This window comes from Bombina bombina, chromosome 3, assembly GCF_027579735.1.
Source record: "Bombina bombina isolate aBomBom1 chromosome 3, aBomBom1.pri, whole genome shotgun sequence".
Classification (NCBI taxonomy): Eukaryota; Metazoa; Chordata; class Amphibia; order Anura; family Bombinatoridae; genus Bombina; species Bombina bombina.
Genome location: NC_069501.1, coordinates 429,285,342 through 429,308,800, shown reverse-complemented (window position 1 = coordinate 429,308,800; position 23,459 = coordinate 429,285,342). Strand labels below are relative to the sequence as shown.

At 39.2% G+C, this 23,459-nt stretch overlaps 1 protein-coding gene across 1 annotated transcript in view; it reads left to right on the top strand.

Annotated features, from left to right (window-relative positions):
• TRAF3IP3 (TRAF3 interacting protein 3) overlaps positions 1 to 23,459 on the top strand; it is a gene marked incomplete in the record, with an annotated part of 485,039 nt that overhangs the window by 5,430 nt on the left and 456,150 nt on the right. The window contains 1 exon segment of the mRNA XM_053706644.1: positions 11,749 to 12,185. Coding sequence (XP_053562619.1) covers positions 11,817 to 12,185 — 369 coding nt within the window.

Sequence of the window (23,459 nt, the reverse complement as noted above, 5' to 3'; positions counted from 1 at the left end):
TTTAGTTAGTCATTTGTTTTCCTGTCAACATATGTAGTATAAAAGACACCATAAAGGGACATGAAACCTCTTTTTTTTTTTTGTCTTTCATGATTCAGATAGACAATACAATTTTAAACATCTTACCAATTAACGTCTATTATCTAATTTGCTTCATTCTCTTGACTAGGCGATAAGCCTGCCCAGAGGACAGTCTATCTTTAAAAAATACAAACCCCCAAGCTAAAGTTACAAAAAAAAAAAAAAAAGTAAAATTACAGAAAATATAAGCAAAGCTATCCAAAATAAAAAAATTTAAACCTAAACTAATACCCCTATAAAAATACCCCCCCAAAATAAAAACTCCTAATCTAATACTATACTACCAATAGCCCTTAAAATGGCCTTTTATAGGGCATTGCCCTAAGTTAAACAGCTCTTTTACTTAAAAAAAATACCAATTACCACCAACAGTAAAACCCCCCACCCAACCAGCACCCTCCCAAAATAAAAAAAACCTAATACTATAAAAAAAACCTAAGCTATCCATTGCCCCTAAACGGGCATTTGTATGGGATGGCATTGCCCTTAAAATGGCAATCAGCTCTTTTACAGCCCATTAAATCCCTAATATAAAAAAAAAAAATCCTAAAACTAAGCCCCAAATAGGTACTCACCGTTCCTGAAGTCCGGCATGGAAGGTCTTCTTCTAGGCGGCTCCATCATCTTCTATCTTCATCCGGAGCTAAGGCGGTGCGGAGATGAGGCGCTCAGATGGTGTTGAGGTGCCTGAGATGCATAAGTAGGGTTTTGCCAATTTTTCAAAGGTGGTATATTTATCTTTGTTAGCTCCACCAATGCAAAAAGGGTTTTCCTCCTTGGCAAGGGGCCTCTCAATAAAGCCTGGACTATATATCAATTACAGGACAAAGCTTTAGACATTCATTTATACAGTACATATAATCAGCAATAGCATGCAATAAGCTAATAATTGTGAAAAAATATAATAGTGCAATTCAAATAACTCATATCAAATCTAGGGCTAGGTGTAAATAACAAACTCTGCACTATATAATGCAAAGCATAGACCCAAATCACCTGATTTAATATAAACAATCCAAATGATGACTCCTATTATTTCTGGGTTGCACAAAGGCCAGGAGTAGTTGTAAACTTAAAAAGAAACTTATACTGTTGTGAAAAGTAAACGTCCGTAGACGTCCTTTAGGCTAAGGAGATAACCATAAAACAATAGCTTGAGTAGGAGTTCATCTGAGTGAAGCAGCTGGTGCTGTGTGCAAACCAACTAATCGATAATGAGATTCGTGGACAACTATTTTCATAATTGATTATTATCGAGTATACTGATTAGTTGCAGCTCTAAAATATATATATATATATATATATATATATATATATATATATATATATCTGGTTCAACAAGACACGGGGGGGATTTTATTTTTGTCACTACAGTGATTTTTAAGTCGAATATGTCAACCCACAGTGACAGAAAACAGTGTCCCTATACTAAAAGGTCAATCAGAGGTGACACTAGGATATTTTAAGACATATTTATAAAATACTTCACGCTGAAAGTTCCTTTATTTGTTTGAAGCATTCGCCGCGGAATGCTAATTTGCGCAGAGATGACGTTTCCATCTCTTAGCAAATAGCTGTGCGTCCCAGCTGGCGCCAAGTTGGATAGCCTGCAAGGCTATTAGCTAATAGGTGGAAACGTCACCTCTCAACAAAATACCGTTCTGCCTTGGGTTGCCTGGGGGCTGGGGCAGTCAGCGCAGTGAACGCTTCAAACGAATAAAGGAACTTACAGCATGAAGTATTTTATACGTCATGACTGGAAGTCCCCTTTATTAGTTCAAATGGTAAATCCTATCGTTTCACAAACGCCAGGATTTACCATCACTTTAATTAAAGGGAGATACAATTTACAGAAAAGAGTGTTCAACCCTTTCAGTTCCAATTCATTTCCCACTGCGGTGCTGAAGTATTTTCTTGACTATTTAACCCTGTAAGATCGGAATTTCAAAAAAGAACTTGCTAAAAAGACCAGAACATGTTTAGCATTTTTGCTATCACTCCATTTAAATAGAAATAGAGCCCTGTCTCTTTGTTTTACCTATCAAAACTATATAAAGATTGCAACAAAGAATTGTTCGAATGGTGGATAAAGAAACTCTATCAACTTCCAGACAAATTCAAGCTGACCTTCAGCCACAGGGTACAAATGTTTCAGCTTGCACTATGCGTTTACATCTGAATAAAAACGGACGCTATGATTGGAGACCCAGGAGGACCCCACTGCTGACACAGAAACATACAAAAATCCAAAATCCTTTTGGAAGAATTGGCTGTGGACAGACGAAACAAAAATACAGCTTTTTGGTAAAGCCCATCATTCTACTGTTTTCAGAAAAATAAATTAGGCTTTTAAAGAAAAGAATACAGTCCCTACAGTAAAACATGGAGGAGGTTCGCTGATGTTTTGGGGTTGCTCTGCTGCTTTATGCACTGGATGTCTTGTCTGTGTACATAACATTATTAAATCTGAAGACTACCAAATCATTCTGTGGTGCAATGTAGGGTCCATTGTCAGAAAGTTGGGTCTCCGTCATGGGTCTTACAGCAGGACAATGACCCGAAGCACTCGTCAAAAAGCACCCAGAAATGGTTTAAGACAAAGCGCTTGAGAGTACTGAACTGGCCAGCAATGAGTACAGGGGGTAGATTTATAAAGCAGCGGATGCTGCAATCTACCCCCAAAGTTTCCGACTTGCCGGAAAACTTAAGTTAAGAAGCAGCGGTCATAAGACCGCTGCTCCTTAACTCAGGTTGCAGACTGCAATCATCCCGATCAGGAAGATTGGCACTTCCTGCTAGCAGTCGATAAGCCATGAATGTGCAGGGGGCGGCATTGCACAAGCATTTCACCAGAAATGCTTGTGCAGTGATAAATGCAAACAGTGTATGCTATGCATGTCCGCCCGACATTTGATAAATCTACCCCTAGATCTCAATCCCATAGAACACCTGTGGAGAGATCTCAAAACAGCAGTTGGGAAAAGGAACCCTTCCCATCTGAGAGAACTGTAGCAGTTGGCGAAAGAAGAGTGGTCCAAAACTCCAGTAGATGTAAGAAATTCATTGATGGTTACAGGAAGCAATTGATTTCAGGTATTTTTTCCAAGGGGTGTGCTACCAAATATTAAATTGAGGGTGCCAATAATTTTGTCCAGTCCATTTATGGAGTTTTTGTGGAATTTGTCAGATTTGGCTCATTTATTCTCCATTTTTTTGTGTCATACCAATACAAACATAAGAATTAAATATGATAATGCCTAAACATTTGTAATTGCAACAATTTTCTGGGCGAAGTGGTGCATTATCTGACAGAAATGCAGGGGTGCCAATATTTTTGGCCATGACTATGTATGTACAGTATCCCACAAAAGTGAGTACACCCCTCACATTTTTGTAAATATTTTATTATATCTTTTCATTGACACTTTGGGCCCAATTTGGATATTTCCACTTCAGGGTGTACTCACTTTTGTCGTCAACGGTTTAGACATTAATGGCTGTGTGTTGAGTTATTTTGAGGGGACATCAAATGTACACTGTTATACAGGCTGTACACTCACTACTTTACATTGTAGCAAAGTGTCATTTCTTCAGTGTTGTCACATGAAAAGATATAATAAAATATTTGCAAAAATGTGAGGGGTGTACTCACTTTTGTGAGATACTATATGTGTGTGTGTATGTATGTATGTTTGTATGTATAGATTAGATTAGATTCCTTTTTATTGTCATTGCACAAGTAGAAAAACAGGGCAACGAAATGTATTAAAACATCTAACCCAGACATTGCAAATAGATAGTATAAGGTGCAAAATACAATAGTAGCTATAAATAATTGTAAAACTTGAATAACATAGATGTTAAATACACATAATATAACGTGCAAAATTCCAAGAATATATAGTAACAGTGCATAGTGCAAATCGGTATCAAGCAGCAGTCAGTTGTATGAAAAAGAATGTGTAAGACACAGAAGAAAATTTTTACAATATAATACAAATCATCAATGTGATTTTAAAAGTGCATAGTGCAAATCAATATCAAACAGCAAGTCAGTTGTACAAGAAGAATATATGAGACACACCAAGAAAAGGATGTGAACGTGATACAAGTTATCGATTTGGTATAGAAAAGTGCATGGTGCAAATCAGTATTAGACAGCAGTCACTTGTATAAAATAAATATATAAAGCACTGGAAAAGTGTGATAGTGTAATACAAATTATCAATGTGATATGGATATGACATAATACAATCCATGCAATGAGCACAGATGATAATACAAATTAATAAATAAAGGTGATAAACAGCAATTGTAATCCGAGATAGCCTGCAGTTTAAAAAAATAGGATAATCTAAAAAAAAAAGACATGATAAAAATTTAAGAAAAATTGTCATTAAGTATTTGTATTCAGCAAAACAGCTCTGGGAAATAAACTATTCCTTAGCCTGACTCTCTTGCTATTCAGGCTCCTGAACCGCCTCCCAGATGGCAGGGGAACAAATAGTCTATGGCTGGGATGGGAAGAATCTCCAATGATACAGTGCGCCCTTTGCAGGCATCGCTTATGATGAAGGTCCTCAATAGAGGGTAGCTGGACACCAATGATGTACTGGGCAGTTTTCACCACCCGTTGTAAAGCTTTTCGGTCAAGATTGGTACAGTTACCATACCACACTGAGATACAGTTGGTAAGAATACTCTCAATGGTGCAGCGATAGAAATTAACCAAAATCTGGGTGGACAGATGTACTTTCTTTAGTCTCTTTAAAAAGTAGAGTCGCCGCTGTGCCTTTTTGACTAAAATAGATGTATTCAGTGACCAGGACAATTTTTCATTGATGTTAGTTCCCAGGAATTTGAAACTAGTCACCCGTTCTACCTCGGACCCATTAATATAGATAGGTAAATGTGTACAACGTTTGGTCTTCCTATAGTCCACAATAATCTTTTTGGTCTTCTTAATGTTAAGAGATAAGTTGTTATCAGCACACCATGTCACCAGGTTCGTTATCTCCTCCCTATAAGCCGATTCATCATTGTTACTAACCTTGCCTACTGCAGTAGTGTCATCTGCAAACTTAATGAGGGTATTCGACACAAACTTAGGCAGGCAGTCATGGGTAAAAAGACAATATAATAGAGGAGAAGAGATAAAATTACCTAACCTCACAGACTGGGGTCTATTGGTCAGGAAGTCCAGGGTCCAATTACAGAGCCAGGTATTGATACCCAAGTCATTAAGTTTCGCAACCAGCTTTGTAGGGATGACAGTATTAAATGCTGAGCTAAAATCTATAAACAACATCCTTACATAAGTTATTATCCAAATGGCTCAAAGCAGAATGCAATGCCATAGAATATATATATATATATATATATATATATATATATATATATATATATATATATATATGAGAAATATATATACACCAGCACCACCAGTATAATCACATTGAGAGTCTAATACACAGAAATATAACCGTGTTCCCTATATAGGGATACACTTTCTGTGTAGTGCACGGTAAGGGTTAATGTATTGAAATGATTAAACAAAGAAAATAGAACCCTCATAAAGCCAGCAACAGACTATATCACTAATATAGTGATATAGTCTGTTGCTGGCTTTATGAGGGTTCTATTTTCTTTGTTTAATTATATATATATATATATATATATATATATATATATATAATATATATATATAATAGATTTAGTAGACAACCCAAGGTTTTAAACTAGGCCCATTTTGGTATATTTCATGCCACCGCTTTGCCGCCATATGCAATCATATTAATATAATCGTTTGCTTTTTCACAAACTTTTGGGTTTCCCACTGAGATTATTTACTCCAGTGTTTTTCAACTCCAGTCCTCAGGACCCTTAACAGGACAGATTTTCATTAAATCTTAACTAGAGCACATGTGAAACAATCATCTGAAGGGTGAGAGCAGGTAATAGCTAATTATTTTACCTTTGCTCTAGTAAAGATATTGAATATCTGGCCTGTTAGGGGCCCTGAGGACTGGTGTGGAGAAACACTGATTTACACACAACTACTGCAGTCATAAGACAAATGGTTGTAAAAGCTTCTCTGGGGTCCCCTTTGTTCAGAGATAGCAGACATGCATGGCTTTGACTTTTTTTTTTTGGTAATTAGAAAGAAGCTTACTGCAGCTGCTCAACACACTTCTAAAAATTCCTGGCAGTGAATGGGTTAATAAAGTAGCTTGTAAGGTTTAATGTTTGCTGTAATATAGCGATTACCATCCCACCTGACATCTCTTACCCCCCTGATTCCTCCCAAACAGCTCTCTATCCTCCCTCACCCCCTACTGGTCACCACCATCTTAGGTACTGGCAGATTGTCTGCCAGTATGCAGTGTAGGGATGATAGTTATTTTTTTTATTTCTGGATTGTAGGTAACCCTCTTCACCCACCTACCTCCCCGATTCCCCCCCCTCCTCCCAAACAGCTCTCTAACCCTTCCCCCATCACTAGACGCCACCATCTTAGGTACTGGCAGCTGTCGGACAGCACTTAGTTTTCCTGTGTTTTTTTTTTATATTTACAATTTTTTCCCCCTCCTTTCAGTTTCCTCCCTTCTGTTTTCACTTGTGCGGAGCAGTTGGGCATGCACAGTGCCCACTGCAAATTTTTTAGACAGAACAGAGACAAAATGAGCTATGCTAAATAGGGCACATTTAGCTGTGCTTTGGCAGGTCTGATTCTTATTCAGTGTCTATTTTGTAATTATATCATTCCATGTATTAAAAGTATTCAGTTCTAATTATGTTTGTTTTCTTGTTTTGTTTTAGTATCAAATAAATACTATTCCAATTCTTTACTGGTCTGATGTGGTATCTAGCAGGGAAAAGTGTGTATGTGTGGGGTGACGGGTCAGGTGGCTCTGCATCGTGCCAAGTCTATTGTGGCATTTAACTGACATACATGGGGTTAGTCGATCCTTTGATTGGATAGTTCTGTTAGAGAGAGAGCGTGTGTGAGAGTCTGTGAATGTGTATATGTAAATTTGTTTATATGTGTTCTTCCCTTTTACACGTTTGACTACAGTCAAGAATAAAGTGTGCAGGCATTTTATTCACTTGGCCAAAAATTGCTCAAGTAAAAAATTGTTCACAGTGCTCAAAAAATTTAGAGGGAACATTGAGTACAACTATGCTGAAAGCAAAGAAATTAACTCCAGATCTGACTATGGTGATATAAAATCCCTGCTAAGTGACTTGAAACCAGAGATGGGGGAACTGGTATCAATTCATTACGTGCACTCATCGGATTAACAGTTTTTGAACAGTAATTACTAAGTGTGGTTTATAAGACTCTCTTGAACAGTTACTATCAACTTTAAAAAGCTAGTATCAGAAAATAAAGATAATAGAGCTTTAATAAAAAATATACAGGTATACCTCACTTTACAGCGATTCGCTAATACAGCGCTTTGTGGAGCTGAAGTTCAACCTCCAAGGATTATGAAACAGTGCTGTAATCATTGTGAGTTTGCGAGAAAAGTGACTGGCACCATTTTGTTATGCGCAGTTCACTCTGTTTACACATTACAGTGCAATCTGTGTCTCAGTGTTATACAGGGAGTGCAGAATTATTAGGCAAGTTGTATTTTTGAGGATTAATTTTATTATTGAACAACAACCATGTTCTCAATGAACCCAAAAAACTCATTAATATCAAAGATGAATATTTTTGGAAGTAGTTTTAGCTATTTTAGGGGGATATCTGTGTGTGCAGGTGACTATTACTGTGCATAATTATAAGGCAACTTAACAAAAAACAAATATATACCCATTTCAATTATTTATTTTTACCAGTGAAACCAATATAACATCTCAACATTCACAAATATACATTTCTGACATTCAAAAACAAAACAAAAACAAATCAGTGACCAATATAGCCACCTTTCTTTGCAAGGACACTCAAAAGCCTGCCATCCATGGATTCTGTCAGTGTTTTGATCTGTTCACCATCAACATTGCGTGCAGCAGCAACCACAGCCTCCCAGACACTGTTCAGAGAGGTGTATTGTTTTCCCTCCTTGTAAATCTCACATTTGATGATGGACCACAGGTTCTCAATGGGGTTCAGATCAGGTGAACAAGGAGGCCATGTCATTAGATTTTCTTCTTTTATACCCTTTCTTGCCAGCCACGCTGTGGAGTACTTGGACGCGTGTGATGGAGCATTGTCCTGCATGAAAATCATGTTTTTCTTGAAGGATGCAGACTTCTTCCTGTACCACTGCTTGAAGAAGGTGTCTTCCAGAAACTGGCAGTAGGACTGGGAGTTGAGCTTGACTCCATCCTCAACCCGAAAAGGCCCCACAAGCTCATCTTTGATGATACCAGCCCAAACCAGTACTCCACCTCCACCTTGCTGGCGTCTGAGTCGGACTGGAGCTCTCTGCCCTTTACCAATCCAGCCACGGGCCCATCCATCTGGCCCATCAAGACTCACTCTCATTTCATCAGTCCATAAAACCTTAGAAAAATCAGTCTTGAGATATTTCTTGGCCCAGTCTTCACGTTTCAGCTTGTGTGTCTTGTTCAGTGGTGGTCGTCTTTCAGCCTTTCTTACCTTGGCCATGTCTCTGAGTATTGCACACCTTGTGCTTTTGGGCACTCCAGTGATGTTGCAGCTCTGAAATATGGCCAAACTGGTGGCAAGTGGCATCTTGGCAGCTGCACGCTTGACTTTTCTCAGTTCATGGGCAGTTATTTTGCGCCTTGGTTTTTCCACACGCTTCTTGCGACCCTGTTGACTATTTTGAATGAAACGCTTGATTGTTCGATGATCACGCTTCAGAAGCTTTGCAATTTTAAGAGTGCTGCATCCCTCTGCAAGATATCTCACTATTTTTGACTTTTCTGAGCCTGTCAAGTCCTTCTTTTGACCCATTTTGCCAAAGGAAAGGAAGTTGCCTAATAATTATGCACACCTGATATAGGGTGTTGATGTCATTAGACCACACCCCTTCTCATTACAGAGATGCACATCACCTAATATTCTTAATTGGTAGTAGGCTTTCGAGCCTATACAGCTTGGAGTAAGACAACATGCATAAAGAGGATGATGTGTTCAAAATACTCATTTGCCTAATAATTCTGCACTCCCTGTAGTTTGGCAAATTTTACTACAGTAATTGTCACTATTTTACAAGTACAGTATTTATTGAATTCTGTGCTGTGCTAGTGTTAAACTAAACTTAGCCCTATTGCACCCCTAATATTTGTTAGTTCAAACATGTTTTTAAACACACTGGCAAGTGAATAGTAAGCTAAAACTGCCTTGTTTCACTTTAAGGCAGTTTTCACTTTACAGCGGGGCTCCGGTCCCTAACCCGCTGTATGAGCGGGGTATACCTGTATTTTACAATTTGAATATGTTTAATTGTATTGTGTTATCTTTATTAGGGGTTGTGCACTGCTGCTATGAATATTTTTATGCGTTACGTTAGGGGGGCGCCAATGGTGAGTTTATAGAATAAAGGAGGGAGTGACCTGAAGAAGTTTGGGAACCACTGCTCTAGGTGATGCAGAGGGAGATATGGGGACCAATTAGAACCCCCTTCTTTACAAAATCTCCCTGATGCTTAGTGTTGCAGGTGACTGATGCTGTATGGTAATCCCTCACAACCTGGAGTAGTTATTAGTTACCTCTCTAAAATTATAGCTAGACCTTTGCAGAAGTAATACCCCATACTGTAAAGGAGTCACACACCTTTTTGTTCATCTGAACGTAAAAAAAATGTGATGGTGGAAAGCTACAGCTCACAGTCACACTACCAGATTACAGAAAGAAACTGAATTACTAGATTACATATAGGTAGAAACAGAATTAAAGATGTCAAGAAAGGGACAGTATGCAGTGTGCACAAGGTAAGAGGAGGTGTCAAAAATAGTTATAAGAAGTTTTCAGTTATAGTAAATTCTAGTGTTTGTGAAACGCTAGGATTTACCAGTGCAACAAATAAAGGGGACTTTCAATCATGACGTATAAAATACTTCATGCTGAAAGTTCCTTTATTTATCTGCAGTGTTCGCCGCGCTGAGCGCCTCAGGCCGCCCACGACAGAACACTGTTTTTCAGTGAGGGGACGTTTCCACCTCTAAACCAATAGCCGTGCAGGCCTAGTACACTATTGGCTAAGATCACCTCAGTGAAAAATAGCGTTCTGCCGTTGGTGGCCTGAGGCTCTCAGCGGGGCAAACGTAGAAGACAAATAAAAGAACTTTCAGCATGAAGTATTTTATACTTCATGACTGAAAGTCCCATTTATTTGTTGCACTGGTAAACGCTAGGATTTACTATCACTTTAAAGTGTCATAAATTGCTATATACCCACCAATGAAGATTGTATGTGTTGTCAAAGAATATTTGAAAAAAGGACTGCGTATTCTTGGCCTTTCTGTAATTTTATAAACAGGACACATAAAATTATAAAATTAAGCCTTTAAGGGATATAAACATAGGTGTAAAATGTTTACATGATTTAAAGCACACATTTTTTGCTCTTATTACTTGTCCTCTGTGTAAAAGCGCTGAAGTCACTGCACCTCATTCCACTGGGCAATGTATGATCCCAAAAGTTTTTCCCATATTGGGTGGTGTAAAATGTGTGAGATAGCAGTGAATTCAGCAAGGACATGAAACCCAAAATGATTTAGATAGAGAATACAGTTTTAAAAAAGTTTCCAATTTAATTCTATTATCAAATGTGCTTCATTCTCTTGTTATTCTTTGTTGAAGAGATATCTAGATAGGTAGCTGCACACAAATGGAGCACAACAAGGAAATATTGCTGCCATCTAGTGCTCTTGCTAATGTATAAAATGTTTACAAAACTGCAGACACGTGCACACTCCTGAACTTGCCTTTCTGGTTTTCAACAAAGCATAACAAGAAAACGGAGAAAATTGGATAATAGAAGTAAATTGGAAAGTTGTTTAAAATTGTATGCTGTATCTGAACCAAGAAAGAAAATGTTGGGGTTTTATGTCCCTTAAAGGGACAGTAAACATACAAAATAATGTTATATAATTCTGCATTTTTGCAATTTTGCAGAATTATATAACATTATCTTAGCGTCAGTCACGCCCGGTCGCGCCATTGAAGTGAATGTAGCTTGCTCCCACTGGTCTGGTAGCGGGAGTGAGCTACATTCACTTCAATGGCGCGAACAACAAGACCTGCTCAGTAGAACCTTGAGCGGAGTCCAACTTTGAAATAAAAAAATCAGGAAATGCTTTAGTTTCATAAAGCTGCCGCTAAGATAATGTGTTATAATTCTGCAATATTTTTCTTTCATTATTAAGAAAGAGCATGTACTTTTTAAACAACTTTCCAATTTTACTTCTATTATATAACATTATTTTATATGTTTACTGTCCCTTTAAACACAAAGCAAGAACTTTGGCTTAATGAAAAGTGTGTGCTTTTAAATCCCATAAACAAACAATTTAATTTTCTATCTTGGTACAATAATTGTTGTCATTAACTTGCATTGTCTCTTGGGCAGGTGCACTGCATAATATTTAAAATATTTAAACATGACTTTTAATATTTAATGTATAATTAATAAGTAAAAAAAATGTGATTATTTTGCATATAATTTTTATTTATTTGCATGGTAGGAACTGGAGGCTGCTTCATCTTCTCATGAATGGCATAATTGATTGACTGGTCTGTTATAGTGATAAACATGCTCACTAAGTCCCCTGTAAAGTCCCCCATAAGGTCTCCTGTTGGCCAGAAGCAACTTGATGAAAGCTTTGAGGAGAAGCAAGAGAGAAGGTTGGAATTCCATGAAACACTGAGGAACCGCTACAACATCACCTCTTGTCGGCAGGACAACCCTAGTTGGGGTAGGGAGCAGGAGGGGCAGGAACAGTCGCCACGTCAAGAGGAGTTCTTAAGGAGGAGGCACCTGTGGGCTGATGCTTGTGGAGTTAAACGAGTAAGGTCTCCACCTAGGTGCCAAAAATATGTAAGGATTTCACCTGGAAAAGAAGTAATAGGATTCTCTTTCTTGTTTAAAGAACCGGAGCCCTCACCTAACAAAGATCTAAAGGTTAGTGAAAAAAATAGGAAGTCATTGGAAAAAACTTTACATTATTGGCCAAAGAATATATTGATAGGTTCACCATATCTGCTCCTTAAAGGGTCAGTAAAGGTTTACAATAATGTTATATAATTCTGCACACAGCGAGGCAGAGAGTTCTATAAGATGGGAGCCAGTCTGGAGAAGTCTTGTAAACGGGAATGTGAGGAGGTAACAAGAGAGGAGGAGAGTAGGAGATTGTGAGCAGAGCGAAAGGGACAGGAGGGAGAGTATCTGGAGACAAGTGGGGATATTTATCAAAGGTATGTCTGACCTGATCCGACAGTGCGGATCAGGTCTGACATACCTCGCTGAATGAGGAGAGCAATACGCTCTCCGTATTCAGAATTGCACCAGCAGCTCTTGTGAGCTGCTGGTGCAACGCCGCCCCCTGCAGACTCGCGGCCGATTGGCCACCAGCAGGGGGGTGTCAATCAACCAGATTTGTACTCAATCGGGTTGATTTGTGGCAATGTCTGTCCGCCTGCTCAGAGCAGGCAGACAGGGTTATGGAGCAGCGGTCTTTATAACTGCTTTTTCTAGCGAGCTTGCAGGCTCGCTAGAAACACGGGGAGTCAAGCTCCATTCGTAGCTTGATAGATATGCCCCAAGGTCTGAGATGTAGGGGGGAGCAGTGCAGTTGAGGGCTTTGTATGTCAGAGTGAGAATATTGTGTTTAATTCTGGAGGCACAAGGCAGCCAGTGAAGGGATTGTCAGAGAGGTGTAGCAGATGAAGAGCGACGTGTAAGGAAGATGAGCCTGGGAGAGGCATTCATTATGGATTGTAAAGGATCTAGGCGGCAGCTAGGGAGACCAGAGAGGACGGAGTTTCAGCAGTGGAGGCGGGAAAGGATGAGAGAGTGGATTAAAATCTTAGTTGTGTCTTGTGTATGGAAATGTCTAATTTTAGAGATGGTTTTTATGGTGGAAGCAGCAGGCTTTAGCCAAGGACTGAATGTGAGGAGTGAAAGAAAGATCTGAGTCAAGTGTGACCCCAAGACATCAGCATGCGGGGTAGGGGTAATGATGGAGATTTCGATAGTTATAGAGAAATGGGGGGTGTAGATTTTGGAGGAAGGGGGGAAAATAAGGAGCTCAGTTTATGAAGGCCCAGGAGCTTGGAGCAAGCTGCTGACTGGTGGATGTACATGTATGCCTCTTTTCATTGGCTTACTGATGTCTTCAGCTTGCTCCCAGTAGTGCATTGGCACTCCTTCAACAAAGGATACCAAGAGAATAAGGGAAAATTAATAATAGAAGTAAATTGGAAAATTGTTTAACCCCTTAACTGCAGATGACAACACGTGTTCTTTATCTGCATAATGCATTAAAGGAACAGTCTAGTCCAAAATAAACTTTCATGATTCAGATAGAGAATGTAATTTTAAACAATTTTCCAATTTACTTTTATCACCAATTTTGCTTTTGTTCTCTTGGTATTCTTAGTTGATAGCTAAACCTAGGAGGTTCATATGCTAATTTCTAAGCCCTTGAAGGCCGCCTCTTTTCTCAGGGCATTTTAACAGTTTTTCACCACTAGAGGGTGTTAGTTCATGTGTGTCATATAGATAACACGTGGAGTTCAGGTGAGCCAGCTCTGATTGGCTAAAATGGATGTCTGTCAAAAGAAATGAAATAAAGGGGCAGTTTGCAGAGGCTTAGATACAAGGTAATTACTGAGATAAAAAGTGTATTTATATAACTGTGTTGGTTGTGCAAAACTAGGGAATGGGTAATAAAGGGATTATCTATCTTTTTAAAATATACATTCTGGTGTAGACTGTCCCTTTAAGTATGGATGATAACCATTTGTCGTCACGATTGGGGGGGGGGGGGGGGGGTTTGGAGCTGATTGAGCCTTACCCCCTTATCTAAAGTGTGGCTGCTCACCACCATTGCATAGGTGTAGTGAAATCACAGAGCCCTAAATTCCTGGAAGAGGCGTGCTGCTGTTTAGAGCTTAAAGTGATGGTAATCTCTCCCCTTTATGAAAACAGATCCGGAATGTTAGTGATATTTTAGATGGAGTTTAATTCATCAGATGTAAAGATGCGCTATAACTTATTTTTTAAAATAGATATGAAATTCAAATATCCCACGCTCTGGCCTCCCAGTTCAAACATCATATTTTTGTGAGCTAATTGTTTGAACTGTTCTCCAATCATTGCAGAACAGTTCAAACCATTAGCTCACAGAAAAAAAATCCTTTTGAACTGGGCGGCCGGAGCCCAGCTAGGGTTGCCACCTCGGCCATGTTTTCCTGGACACTTATTAGTTACACATGCTGCATGGTAATCAGGGCGGAACATGTATTGTGCCTCTGTACATCCCATGAATAGTGCTGATGCACAGCACAATACATGTTCCTCCCAGCACACTCTACAACATGTGTAACTCATAAGTGTCCAGGGAAACATGGCCAAGGTAGCAACCCTAAGCCCAGCACTATATTAAAAAGTAAGTTATAGCGCATTTTCATTACAACTGAAGAATTAAAGGGATATATTACTCATATGCTAAACCACTTAAAAGTAATGCAGCATAACTGTAAAAAGCTGACATGAAAATATCACCTCAACATCTATGTAAAAAGGTAAGATATTTTACCTCACAATTTCTTCTTACCAGAGTAAGTGTTCTGTTGACATTTATACTTTAGCTGCTGTGCAGCTGCAAGTTAAAAACCAAAACCAAAAAAAAAAAAACAATCCGCATCTGCAGTGCTGAGGTCATGCATTGCTATCGTGATATTTCATAGTAAACATCCTTAAACTGAATGCACAGATTCACACTCCCATGTAAGTCGTGGGACTAGCATTCTGATTGGCTTTCTTTACAGTGGGGTGTGAATACTTAGGACATTTTTTTAAGGTAAAACATCTTCCTTTATTAAATAGAGATGTTCAGGTGATATTTTCAAGTCAGCTTTTTACAGTTATGCTGTATCACTTTCGAGTGCTTCAACATTTGCGTATCATGTCCCTTTAAACTCCATCTAAGATATCACTAACATTCCGGATCTGTTTTTTTATGAAGGGGAGAGTTTACCATCACTTTAAAAGAGCTGTATTGGGAGGTATGTATTTAAACCCCTCAATCTCAGCTCTATCTATCTATCTATCTATCTATCTATCTATCTATCTATCTATATATATATATATATATATATATATATAATGTGTGTGTGTGTGTGTGTGTGTGTATATATATATATATATATATATATATATATATATATATGTTTGTAATGACGTGCAATCACAGTATGCAGATATAAGCCACCACCATTAAAAACAACTGATTTTAAAGTGACAATCAGATGAGGGTCTTCCCAGGAATATCTTTATTTAGGGTGCTGTAGAACCAATATGATATATACTCCTATACAATGCAAAAGGGGTACCAGCACACACTTTAATGAATGTTCATCAACCGGGGTGCACTTCAAATAAATCATATAGAAATTCTGTCTGAATACCACAGATGTTTATTTATCCCTAAAGGCTTCAGGGTTAAGAATGTCCCCACTATTGGTAGGAATAATCCAATATTTTGTACCAAGTTGTGTGGCATTCTTAACAAGTGCTCACTTGACCTCATTTTATTGGTCATAGAGGAGGTGAGTGAACAACTAAAGAGTCTTGAGACTGAAGTAGGATCCTTTGAGACTGCACATACTACTAAACTGGCAGAGGATACTGATAACACGTGGCTTGTTAAATTAAAACAACAACTTGACAGCTATGAGAAGGAATTGATTAGTTTTAAAGAAAATAAATGGGAGGCTGTAACGACAGACTATAAAGAAAAGAGGATCTATAGGTCCTCAGGAGAGGAATATCTATCCTAGACACCGAAGAATGAGGGTATTCAAACCGAGGAACTTGAATACAGTGGAGAGTTCAGATAATAGCACTGATAATGAAGGAGGTGCAGAGGGAACTACAGCGATGGTACAGAGTTCACAAGCAATGCAAACACGCTCAAAAAACTGGGCAGGCAGAGGCCGCACACAAGAAGAGGGGGGCACAAATTTCAGGCAAAGGGGAAGCCTCCTCGACAGTGGCGCAAATAACCACTGGTGAATGTGATATTAGTAATATAATGAATCTTAGCTCACATGTTTTAACTGATGCTGAACAATCTGTTCTTAAAAAAGGATTCAAGTTTGTGCCAACAGTTAGGTCTGATGATTTCTCCTTAAGTGTGGATGTGTACAAATTTCGAAGGTCATTGCACTTAAAGGAATACTTTTGGTATTTCTGAGACAACAGGCCAGACATTTAGGAGAAAAGGGAAATTTGATCCTAAAAGCAGCAACCCAAGCATCAAGACCTATTCACGGATGATGTCAGACAGGATGATGTCAGAACAACATGAGAATAGGAATTCTGTTCGTCATAATCTTACAAGATTGGAACGATTGGCCTTAAAGGATCTACAGTCTAACCACAAGGTGGTGATCAGGGAGGCTGACAAGGGGGGCGCCCTGGTGATCCAGGATTATTCAGACTATAAGGCAGAGATTGTGACACAACTCCTGGATGAGGATACGTATCGTAAGTTACCCAAGGACCCTACAAAGGTTTTTAAAAATGAGATAGATACCTTTGTGAATCAACTGCTTGTGGAGGGGGTGGTAGATAAACAACTACGGGACTATCTGGTGACAAACTATCCGGTCATTCCAGTTATCTATACCATCCCTAAAGTCCATAAAGACCCTCTATATCCCCCTGGCAGACCAATTGTCTCGGCCAGGGGTTCGATTCTACAGCCATTGGCCACCTATGTGGACTCCCTGTTACAACCACTTGTACGGAATGTTCCGTCATTCCTGTTGGATTCCATGGAACTAATAAAGTTGTTACGGGATTGGAACAGGTTCACTACAACTGATGTGCTGGTCACCCTGGATGTGACGAGCCTTTATACGATCATACCCCATGATCTTGGGATGACAGCTGTTAAGAAGCAATTACTTATGAGTCCTTACATTGGACCACCAGTGGACGTGATCCTACAATTACTCGACTTTTGTCTGAAGTACAACTACTTCAAATTCGAAAAGGATTTCTACTTGCAGATTTCAGGCACTGCGATGGGGTCCAATGTGGCCCCATCCTTTGCCAATCTGTTTATGGCAGATTTCGAATCTGTACAGACCAATCTGTTCCATGACGACAGGATTAATTTATTCCAAAGATATATTGATGATCTCTTCATCATCTGGGGTGGTACCCAAGAGGATCTGTTACAATGGTTCGATGACCTTAATGGGATGAGTTCCAGAGTACAATTTAAAATGACGCCCAGTTGTGACTCTGTGGATTTCCTTGATTTGAGAATTTCTAAGGGTAACCAGATGTTTTGTACCACTTTGTTTAAGAAGCCGACTGACTGCAACTCCCTATTAGAAATATCCAGCTGCCATCCACCGAGCTTGAAAAAAGCACTCCCCCGCTCACAGTTCAAACGAGTTGTGCAAAACAATACCGATGAGCAGCAGAAATGCATACAATTGGATGAGATGCACAACCGGTTTAGGGAACGAGGCTATGGAAGTATTCACACTAATGAGGCATTACAGGAGGCCCTGCATATGACCCAAGACCAAGCTTTGTTAAAAATTAATTGTGATCAAGGCACCTCTCGGATGGTATTTAGTACCACTTTTGCACCTGAAAGAATTAAATTTGCAGCAACATTGAAGGAGTATTGGGACATTGTTGCAAGTGACAGGTCACTTCCCTTTGAGCACATGGAGAGCCCCATGGTTGGCTTTAGATGTGGCAGTTCCTTGAAAGATCTACTTTTACGACCTGATAATAGGGACAGCTACAATCCGCAGACATGGCTAAGTTTAAAGAAGATGGGCTGTTTTCATTGCTGCGGGTGCACCACGTGCAGGGGTCTGGTACAAAGTTCCAGCTTCATTCATCCTTGGACTAATAAGAAGTTCTTTATTCGGCACAGAGTGACGTGCACCACTACCCATGTAGTGTACCTGCTACACTGCCCGTGTGGCAGGTTCTACGTGGGAAAAACCCAAGATAACCTTCGAACTAGGATGGCCAATCATAGATCTGCCATCCGGAATGCCATTCAAGAGGGTGACTCTGAACAGCCTGTGGTGAGGCATTTTGTCCAAAATGGCCATGGTGTACAAGATCTGCGGTACATTATTATCGACCATGTTCCAGCACCACAGAGAGGAGGTGACAGGTCAAGACGTTTATTGCAGAAAGAGCTGCAATGGATCTATAATCTGGACACAATGCATCCAAAGGATCTGAATATGACCATGGACTATCAGTGCTTCCTTTAGAGGCTGTATCATGATCCTGTCACTGTTTGAGAGCACAGTAACAGTGTTGAGATGTTAGTTGTTGTTAGTGTATGAGTCAGTATATGGATTATTTTTGACATAAATGATTTATGCGAGTTATAGGGTGTGTGTTGTAGTAGGTTTGTTTTTGGAGTTGTGTGTGGTGTAATGATTATATTTTATATATAGGCTATGTTTGGTATGTTTGGGTTGATATGAGGTGTGTAGTAGAGTGTATGGGAGTTATGGTAGTTAAGTGGTTATGTGTGTGTGGTGGGTATGGCAGTGATGGTTTTATGGTATGGATATGGGTTGTTTGGTGAGTGTGTGTAGTGTGGGAAGGATGGTTAGTGTGTGTCAGTTTTAGGATGTTGTAAGTAATAAAATTTGTATGTCACTAGAGGCCAGGTATGAATACCTGATGGTGTGGTGATGAAGCCAGTGGCCATTGTTATGGTTAAGTTTGATAAAGTTGGGTTTAGAGTTTGTGACTGTTGGACTTTTATTCTAGTAGTGTATGGGTAGAGTCATGTTTGTGAGGTGTTGTGACTGAGTTTGAGATCTTTTTATGTCAGGGAGAGGATGTGGTAGTGGTATGTTAGAGGGGTGATATTGAGATGACTCAGGGTGGAAGGGCGAGTGTTATATTACATAAAGTCAGATTTGACAAGTAAGATAAGTTGGTAGTAATTACCCTAGAAGAATACCCTATTGCTAACAAATATAGTGTTGAGGATATAAAAAACATTTGTGCAACATTGGCATGTTGTATTTAATTCTAGATGGTATAATATATATTGTGCCGTATTTGGTATGTTTATGTTGTGGGGTGATTGATTTATAACTTGTATTGTTTACTAAAGTGTTGTTAGAGAGTTGTGATTGGATGGATGGGTATTTTGTGTGTATAGGTAAGTTTGATATGATATTGGATATATGTGCTTGAGGATGGTTGTATGGTTATGCTTTTAAGCGTGGTGTCTGGGGTTGAATTGGAATTATGTAGATCCGTATTGTATGTTAGTATTGTAACTCTGATGTGGAGTATGAAATATTGCGGCTAACTGCGGAGTACGGTGAAGTTGTGGGCGTGTGTTACACGCAATTGAGTGGGTCCGTATTGTTTGGTTGCTAGGCAACGCTTGGCTGGCTCCGGCACTTCTAAGTTCTTAGTTAAGCATTTGACTCATTACACGCTGATCTCTATATTTAAAGGTACTGCAATTATTGCAGGCATAGAGAATGGTTGTGTATGTTTGGCGGCTATGTTCGTTTTTAATTTTTAGAAAAGTATCACGGTGGTTTCAAAAAGCATCACGGTGGTGTTAAGATGTTACTATGGTGATGGTGTTGTTAGAGGCTTGGTTTGTTCTCAGCTGTGCTCTGTTGTGGGTTTGCGCATGCACTGTAGTGCGTGACAGACGTGCAGGGGCTCAGCTGATTGCAATTACACGGTGATGGGTTTTCTTTTAAATAGGTGAGTGGTGTGTTTGTTCTGTTGGTCTGAGGACGGGGGGCAACCCCGAAAACGTTAACTTGTGAATAAAGAATCCTTGTTATTACGGTGAGGGCCTTCCCATTGCCTATTTTCTATATGATTTATTTGAAGTGAACCCCGGTTGATGAACATTCAGTAAAGTGTGTGCTGGTACCCCTTTTGCATTGTATAAGTATAAGTATATATATATATATATATATATATATATTAAAAGCAGCCTTTTATTTTAGTACTGGTCAAAACTTAAAGTGAATGTCAATTTTGATGCTAAAGTGCCCGTTTTTTAAAAATTCGATTAAAAACAGGGGCACTTTAATTCATCAAAATTTACATTTCACTCCTGTTGAGAAAAAAACTTACCTTTTAATCTTCACAGCAGCTCCAGCTTCCTCCGCCCGTCGCAAAGCCTCTTCCTGGGTCTAAAATGAGGAATCCGGCTTCCTCCAATCACGGCGTTGAATCAGACACTGATTCCCCCGGGGGGGGGGGGGGGAGCCGTGATTGAAGGATGACCTATCCATCATTTCTGACGTCAGAAATGGCTTGCAACGACCGGAGGAAGCTGGAGCTGCTGTGAAGATTAAAAGGTAAGTTTTTTTTTTTTTTTTTCTCAACAGGAGTGAAATGTAAATTTTGATAAATTAAAGTGCCCCTGTTTTTAATCGAATTTTTAAAAAACGGGCACTTTAGCTTAAAAATTGACATTCACTTTAAGATGGGGGCTGACAATCGTGGGGTGGGGGAGGGAAGAGAGCTGTTTGAGAGGGGCCAGGGAGTGATCAGGGGGTGAGATGTGTCCGGTGGGAGGCTGATCTCTACACTAAAGCTAAAATTAACCCTACAAGCTACCTAATTAACCCCTTCACTGCTGGGTATAATACAAGTGTGGTACACAGCGGTATTTAGCTGCCTTCTAATTACCAAGTCATATATTACTGCTATTTCTGAACAAAGAGGATCCCAGAGAAGCATTTACAACCATTTGTGCCTTGATTGCACAAGCTGTTTGTAAATAATTTCAGTGAGAAACCTAAAATTGTGAAGTTAACAATTTTTTTTATTTGATCGCATTTGGCGGTGAAATGGTGGCATGAAATATACCAAAATGGGCCTAGATCAATACTTTGGGTTGTCTACTAAAAAAAATAATTGTTTTGATAGGTAAATATATTAATTTTTTCTCTATTTCACTATTTTTCTCTATTTCTGTTTAAATGTAGTGATTGCAAAAATGCTAAAAATGCTCTGGTCTTTTGGGGAAGTTTTTGTCTGAAATGCCCGGTCCTTAAAGGGACACTAAACCCAAATTTTTTCATTCGTTATTCAGATAGAGCATGCAATTTTAAGCAACTTTCTAATTTACTCTTATTATCACTTTTTCTTCATTCACTTGCTATCTTTATTTGAAAAAGAATGCATCTAAGCTTCTTTTTTGTTTCAGGACTCTGGACAGCTCTTTTTTATTAGTGGATTAATTTATCCACCAATCAGCAAGAATAACCCAGGTTATTCACCAATAATGGGCCGGCATCTAAACTTACATCCTTGCATTTCAAATAAAGATACCAAGAGAAGGAAGAATATTTGACAATATGAGTAAATTAGAAAGTTGCTTAAAATTGCATGCTCTATCTGAATCACAAAAGAAAAAAATTGGGTTCAGTGTCCCTTTAAGGGGTTAAATACGTTAAGAGGACATGAAAGTCCAAATCAAACTTTCATGGTTGATATGGAATATGTAATTTTAATATACTTTTCAATTTACTTCTGTTCTTTAATTGGCTTGGCATCCTTTGTTGAAAAGGATACCTAGGTAAGTTCTGGAACAGAAATGCACTATTGGGAGATAGCTGGTGATTGGTAGCTGCACACATATGACTCTTGTGATTGGCTCACCAGATTTGTTCTAGCTCCCAGTAGTGCATTGCTACTCTTGAGCTGACTTTTTTTGTATGTTTAACACCTTTGCAGGGATTAAGCACACAGAGCATATTATTATTACACTACTGCTTGTATATAACAAACACATTAGAGCATTTTAATTGTTTTACCTTTTTTGTCCCTTAAAATGCACAGTATACAAATTGAATTTCCTCCTTATGGTGTAGACTAGAATTTCTGCATGAGTATATGTATACTTTATTCGTAAAAAGATGATGGTCCATAAGGCTCCATAACATGTGGGATATAATTCCCGCCACTAGGAGGAGGCCAAGAACCCACACAAAAGCTTACATTTCCTCATCTCTCAGTTTTGTTATTTGCCTCCAGGATAAGGTTGAGAATAGAGGTGTTAAAGTTACTTGTTTATGGATTAATGTTTGGGAGACCCATATCCCTGGGACATATCACAAAGAAGACAAAAGAGGTTTCCAGCAAGCTGAATGATACAGGGAGATATGAGTACCCTTGTTATGTGCAGAGCTACCCTCAGGCGCTGCAGGATTTGTCCCTCAGCCTCCCCCAGTGGGATAACGGTATTTTCTGAGCTATCCTCTGCTATACATGTATAAGCACTGGATGTGCACTCTACTGGATACTAATGCGGTTTGGTGACTGGTAAGCTGGTTGATGGCGTACAACTTCAGGTAATCCACTTACCACAACACAGAAACAGCCCATAGGCTATTAAAAGGTACTTTGATATAGATACAGCTTATCTAGGAGAGTTAGCCTGCTCTCCCACTAACACACTTTTCTCCAACATAGGTGTGTCCGGTCCACGGCGTCATCCTTACTTGTGGGATATTCTCTTCCCCAACAGGAAATGGCAAAGAGCCCAGCAAAGCTGGTCACATGATCCCTCCTAGGCTCCGCCTTCCCCAGTCATTCTCTTTGCCGTTGCACAGGCAACATCTCCACGGAGATGGCTCAGAGTTTTTTGGTGTTTAAATGTAGTTTTTATTCTTCTATCAAGAGTTTGTTATTTTAAAATAGTGCTGGTATGTACTATTTACTCTGAAACAGAAAAGAGATGAAGATTTCTGTTTGTAAGAGGAAAATGATTTTAGCAACCGTTACTAAAATCGATGGCTGTTTCCACACAGGACTGTTGAGAGGAATTAACTTCAGTTGGGGGAAACAGTGAGCAGACTTTGGCTGCTTGAGGTATGACACATTTCTAACAAGACTTGGTAATGCTGGAAGCTGTCATTTTCCCTATGGGATCCGGTAAGCCATTTTCTTAATTTTCAATATAAGAATAAAAGGGCTTCACAAGGGCTTTAAAGACTGGTAGACATTTTTCTGGGCCAAAACGATTACTTTATAAGCATATTTAATGGTTTATAACTTTGGAGAGTTATTTTAATCTTGGGAATTTTATTAAAAAAAACGGCAGGCACTGTATTGGACACCTTTTTCACTGGGGGCCTTTTCTAGTCATAGGCAGAGCCTCATTTTCGCGCCACTAATGCG